The sequence below is a fragment of the Jaculus jaculus genome, chromosome 1 (assembly GCF_020740685.1).
Source record: "Jaculus jaculus isolate mJacJac1 chromosome 1, mJacJac1.mat.Y.cur, whole genome shotgun sequence".
NCBI lineage: Eukaryota > Metazoa > Chordata > Mammalia > Rodentia > Dipodidae > Jaculus > Jaculus jaculus.
This window is the reverse complement of record NC_059102.1, coordinates 177,266,765-177,271,578: the sequence shown is the minus strand read 5'-3', so window position 1 is coordinate 177,271,578 and position 4,814 is coordinate 177,266,765. Positions and strand designations below refer to the sequence as shown.

The 4,814-nt window shown below is 40.0% G+C and overlaps 1 protein-coding gene across 1 annotated transcript; it reads left to right on the top strand.

The window, feature by feature from the left end:
• Nucleotides 1-469: 469 nt before the first annotated feature.
• LOC123454734 (olfactory receptor 4X2-like) lies at nucleotides 470-1,399 on the top strand. Its single transcript, XM_045133823.1, has one exon. The coding sequence runs from the start codon at nucleotides 470-472 to the stop codon at nucleotides 1,397-1,399; it is 930 nt and encodes a 309-aa protein (XP_044989758.1).
• The last annotated feature ends 3,415 nt before the right edge of the window (nucleotides 1,400-4,814 follow it).

Genomic DNA, 4,814 nt, shown 5'->3' with positions numbered 1-4,814 from the left:
GGTTGAAACATTCAAAAACATTCAAAAACCATCTAACTTGGATAGAGTCATACTATGTTGGCTGAACCACAGTGACCACTGAGGGATTTATTGACTGATTTTTCCCTCTGATCTGTTTGCCGTAGTCCACCCTCTGTGTACAAAGTGATCTACTCCCTATTTGACAAACATTCTGATGATTCCCCACTGGCTGCTCAAAGTCCCTAACAGTCCTGCATACATTGGTGATAGTCTCTCCCGATAGCCTTATGCTCTGCTCTTTCCCCTCTGTTCCAGCCACACACGATACATTTGCATCTTCTTTTCATTTTCTCCACCTCACCAACTCCCACTGATTTTTCACAATCAGCTCACAAGTGTCTCAGATATGCAAGAGCTTTAACTTAAATTACGGACGTCATGAAAAAAATCATGTATCATATAATTTCAGGTGCCATCATCCAAACGGTTCGCTCTTGGTGGTGACCTCATGGCTAACATAAACAATGTGACTGAGTTCATTTTTCTGGGACTTTCTTCCAGTCGGGAAGCACAGGGAGTTTGCTTCGTGATATTTCTGCTCTTGTACACAGCCATTGTGCTGGGGAATCTCCTCATGGTGGTCACTGTCGCGGCCAGCAGAAGCCTCGGGTCCCCCATGTACTTCTTCCTCAGTAGCCTGTCCTTCGTGGAGATCTGCTACTCCTCTACCACAGCCCCCAAACTCATCTGGGATCTGCTGGCTGAAAAGAAAACCATATCTTCATGGGGCTGCATGACACAGCTATTCTTCATGCACTTCTTTGGTGGCACTGAGATTTTTCTGCTCACCACGATGGCCTACGACCGCTACGTGGCCATCTGCAAGCCGCTGCACTACACTAGCATCATGAACCGGCGGCTGTGTGCTGCTCTCGTGGGAGTAGCATGGGCGGGAGGCTTCGCGCACTCCCTTGCCCAGATCCTTCTCATCTTCCGCTTGCCCTTCTGTGGCCCCAATGTCATCGACCATTACTTCTGTGACTTGCTTCCAGTGCTGAAGCTTGCCTGCTCAGACACCTTCCTCATCGGTCTGCTGATCGTTGCCAACGGAGGGACACTATCTGTGATCAGCTTTGCGGTCCTCTTGGCGTCCTACGTGGTCATCTTGCTCCATCTGAGGACCCGGAGCTCTGAGGGGCGGCGCAAAGCCCTGTCCACCTGTGGATCCCACATCACTGTGGTCGTGCTGTTCTTTGGTCCCTGTGTCTTCATCTATCTGCGGCCGTCTGCCACCCTGCCTGTAGACAAGATGATAGCTGTGTTCTACACAGTGGTGACCCCGCTCCTCAACCCCGTCATCTACTCCCTGAGAAACGCTGACGTGAAGAAAGCTGTGAAGGTGCTTTGGGTCAGGACAATGAAAATAGACGAAAAATAGAGCGAGTATTGGCATTAATATTGGAAAATGCTGGGTACAAATTGAGGGACAGCATGAGGGGCAGAAATGGTTATAGAACTTGTCATAACATTATTCTAGCTTGTGCCCGACTTCAAAAATTTTACTTTACATGACTTCTTGTTATGGAGGTATTGTTACATAGCTTGTTGCTTTAGGCTGTTTGCCTTTTTGCCCCTACATATAATATTTTAGAAAGTATTTATAGTGAAATATTCCACTGTATTCCTTGTTTTAGACTTAGTTTCTAATGATTTTACTGTGATATAGAGCAAAAAGACAGATTGAACCCCTTACCTTATGGATGCATTCTTGATAGAACTCTCATCTTACTAGAGTGTTTATTTTTATTTTAAATTTTATTTATCTCTGAGAGAGAGGGGGGTGGAGGGAGAGAGAGAGAGAATGAATGGACACACCAGGGCCTCCAGCCACTACAAATGAACTCCAGATGCATGCACCACCTTGTGCATCTGGCTTATGTGGATACCGGGAAATTGAATGTAGATCCTTAGGCTTAACTGCTAAGCCACCTCTCTAGCCTGATTATTTATTTTTATGAGAAATAAATAAGTTATCTCACTATACCTTAACTAGGTACTTAGTAAGTACAAAAGGAAGAAATAACTGTTAACTACCTCCTACACAACTGATTAAAGTGAACTTCAGAAGGAATGGGAAAAATGATCACATCTGCCTCCTGCATGCTGCAGAAGTGCCCAAAACCATGACATCAGTACTCCTGCTATAACCACACATCCTGAGTCTAGCCATGCAAAAACACAACAGGAATCCAAATGCAAGGACATTCTGCATCATTATTGCCCTTTATGGTTCAGAAGAAGGGAAAGATTGAATAATGGTTCATTATTAAAGATTGGTAACAGTTCAATCTTAACTAGCTCTCTGTGACAAAATAATGGAATTATGTAAGTGCTACTTTGCTAATTTTGAAAAATTACTGTTTATATCAGAGAATATCTTTAAATTTAGAGATTACTCATTGAAATACTAGTATAAAAAGGTATTATGTGGCAAATTTTAAAATGACTTAGAAAAAGCATTATCTTGATTGTATATATTTGATGTATTTACACCATATATTTTGACAAATATATGTGCAGTAAAATTACTAGTCCAGTGAAGCAAATGGACATACTTCACCTTCCATAATTGCCTTTGTTTTGTGGCAAGACTGCCTAGCGACACAAGAAGTGTTCAACACATAATATTACATTATTAAGTATAATTCTCATGTTGTGATCAGTTCTCTAGACTTTCTCATCCTATAGAGTTACAAGCTTATATTCTTGATGTATTTTCTTTTATTTTTTATGGTATTAGAAAAATTATATACATCATTTTGTATTTATTTATTGAGTGAATGAATGATAGAGAGGTCATAGAAAATTCTAATATTTAGGGAATTTAGATTAAGGACAAGCAAGCATTTTTTTGTGCTTTTCTACCTTTTTATAAGTCAACTTATTTTATAATAAAAATTAAAATATTGCAAACTAAACAGACATTTACATTTTATGAGGATGGATTTTGTCATGTTTAATTGACTTTGAGTATCAAATTTCAATGTTTATATATATTTTTATTTTAGAGAGAGAGAGAGAGACAGAATTGGTACAGCAGGGCCTCAGCCACTGCATTTGGATTCCAGACACTTGTGCCACCTAGTGGGCATGGGTGACCTTGCACTTGTCTCACCTTTGTGCATCTGGCTTACATAGGATCTGGAGAGTTGAACGTGAGTCCTTAGACTTCACAGGCAAGCACCTTAACCGCTGAGCCATCTCTCCAGCCCTCAATGTTTATATTATTTACATTTATATGTAGCAACGTTAATCAGTATTTCTATTAATTTATTACATTGTTCTTGTATTTAGATTTATACAGTTAATTAATTAATTACAAATTTTCTTTGAAAACTTACATGCATCTTGTTTTATTTTGCACAAGGTAACATAAGGCTTAAAAGTAAGTAAATGATACGTATAAAAACACACATTTCAGGGCTGGAGAGATGGCTTAGCGGTTAAGCGCTTGCCTGTGAAGCCTAAGGACCCCGGTTCGAGGCTTGATTCCCCAGGACCCACGTTAGCCAGATGCACAAGGGGGCGCACACGTCTGGAATTCGTTAGCAGTGGCTGGAAGCCCTGGCGCGCCCATTGTCTCTCTCTTTCTCTCTGTCACACTGAAATAAATAAATAAAAATGAACAAAAAAAATTTTTAAAAAAACCACACATTTCAGGCTGGGGATATTGCTCGCTGGTTAAAGATGCTTTTTTGCAAAGTCTGATGGTCTGGGTTTGGTTCCCTAGTACCCACATAAGGCCAGATGGACAAAGTGGTGCACATATCTGGAGTTTGCTTGCACTAGCTAGAGGCTCTGTCTCATCCACTCTCTGTCATTCCTTGAAAATAAATAATAAATAAAAATATTAAAAAAACATGTTTCCAGTCTATTCTTCACCCTTTATTTTTCTTTCCACTTCTTTTAGATCTGTAGATTTCTTTCAGAGTTTTTAAACTAAGACATGTTTAAATATGTAGGTTCTCACCCCTATGTTTTATATGATTGATGTACACTATATGAACAGTCCTAAAAATGGCTTTTTTAACAGTGTATCTTGAATTTTTAAAAAATATTTTATTTTAATTTTAATATATATATATTTTTTTATTGACAAGTTCTATGCTTACAAACAAACCATGGTATTTCCTGTCCCTCCCCCACTTTCCCCTTCATAACTCTTCTCTTCATTTTAACCCCTCCTCTCTTCATTAGTTTCTTTTTAAATTTGATGTCATCTTCTTTATCTCCTATTATGAGGGTCTTGTGTAGGTATTGCTAGGCACTGCGAGGTCTTGAATATCAAGGTCAGTTTCTGTCTGGACAGTTGTATGTAAGGAGTGGTACCCTTCCTATGGCTCTTACATTCTTTCTGCCACCTCTTCTGCAATGTATCCTAAGCCTTGGAGGGTGTGAGATGTTTCAGTGCTGAGCACTCCTCCAACCCTTCTTCTCAGCACTATGTTGCCTTTGGGTCATCCCAGTGGTCATTGCCATCTGAAAAGAGAAGCTTCTCTAACCAGAAGTGAGATTAGCATTAATATATGAATATTAACATTAAGTGTAGTGATTTCAGAGCAATTTAGTGAGAGTAATAAATGCATTTATCCAGACAAGAGCAGGTTTTATACCCCTAAGGTTCATGAACTCCCCTGCCATAGGATTTTGATTAGGTTTTCAGTACCAGGCATGTGTTCCCTCCCATAGAGTGGACCTTCAGTCCAGGTAGAGAGCAGTTGGTTTTCCCCAGAGATGACATGCAGCTATTGCTATCGTTCAGTCATTTGGCCTGTCTGGCCAAACTTGAGGCT

Coding starts and splice junctions, on each gene's coding strand:
- LOC123454734 (XM_045133823.1), top strand. CDS start 470: ATGGCTAACATAAACAATGTGACTGAGTTCATTTTTCTGGGACTTTCT.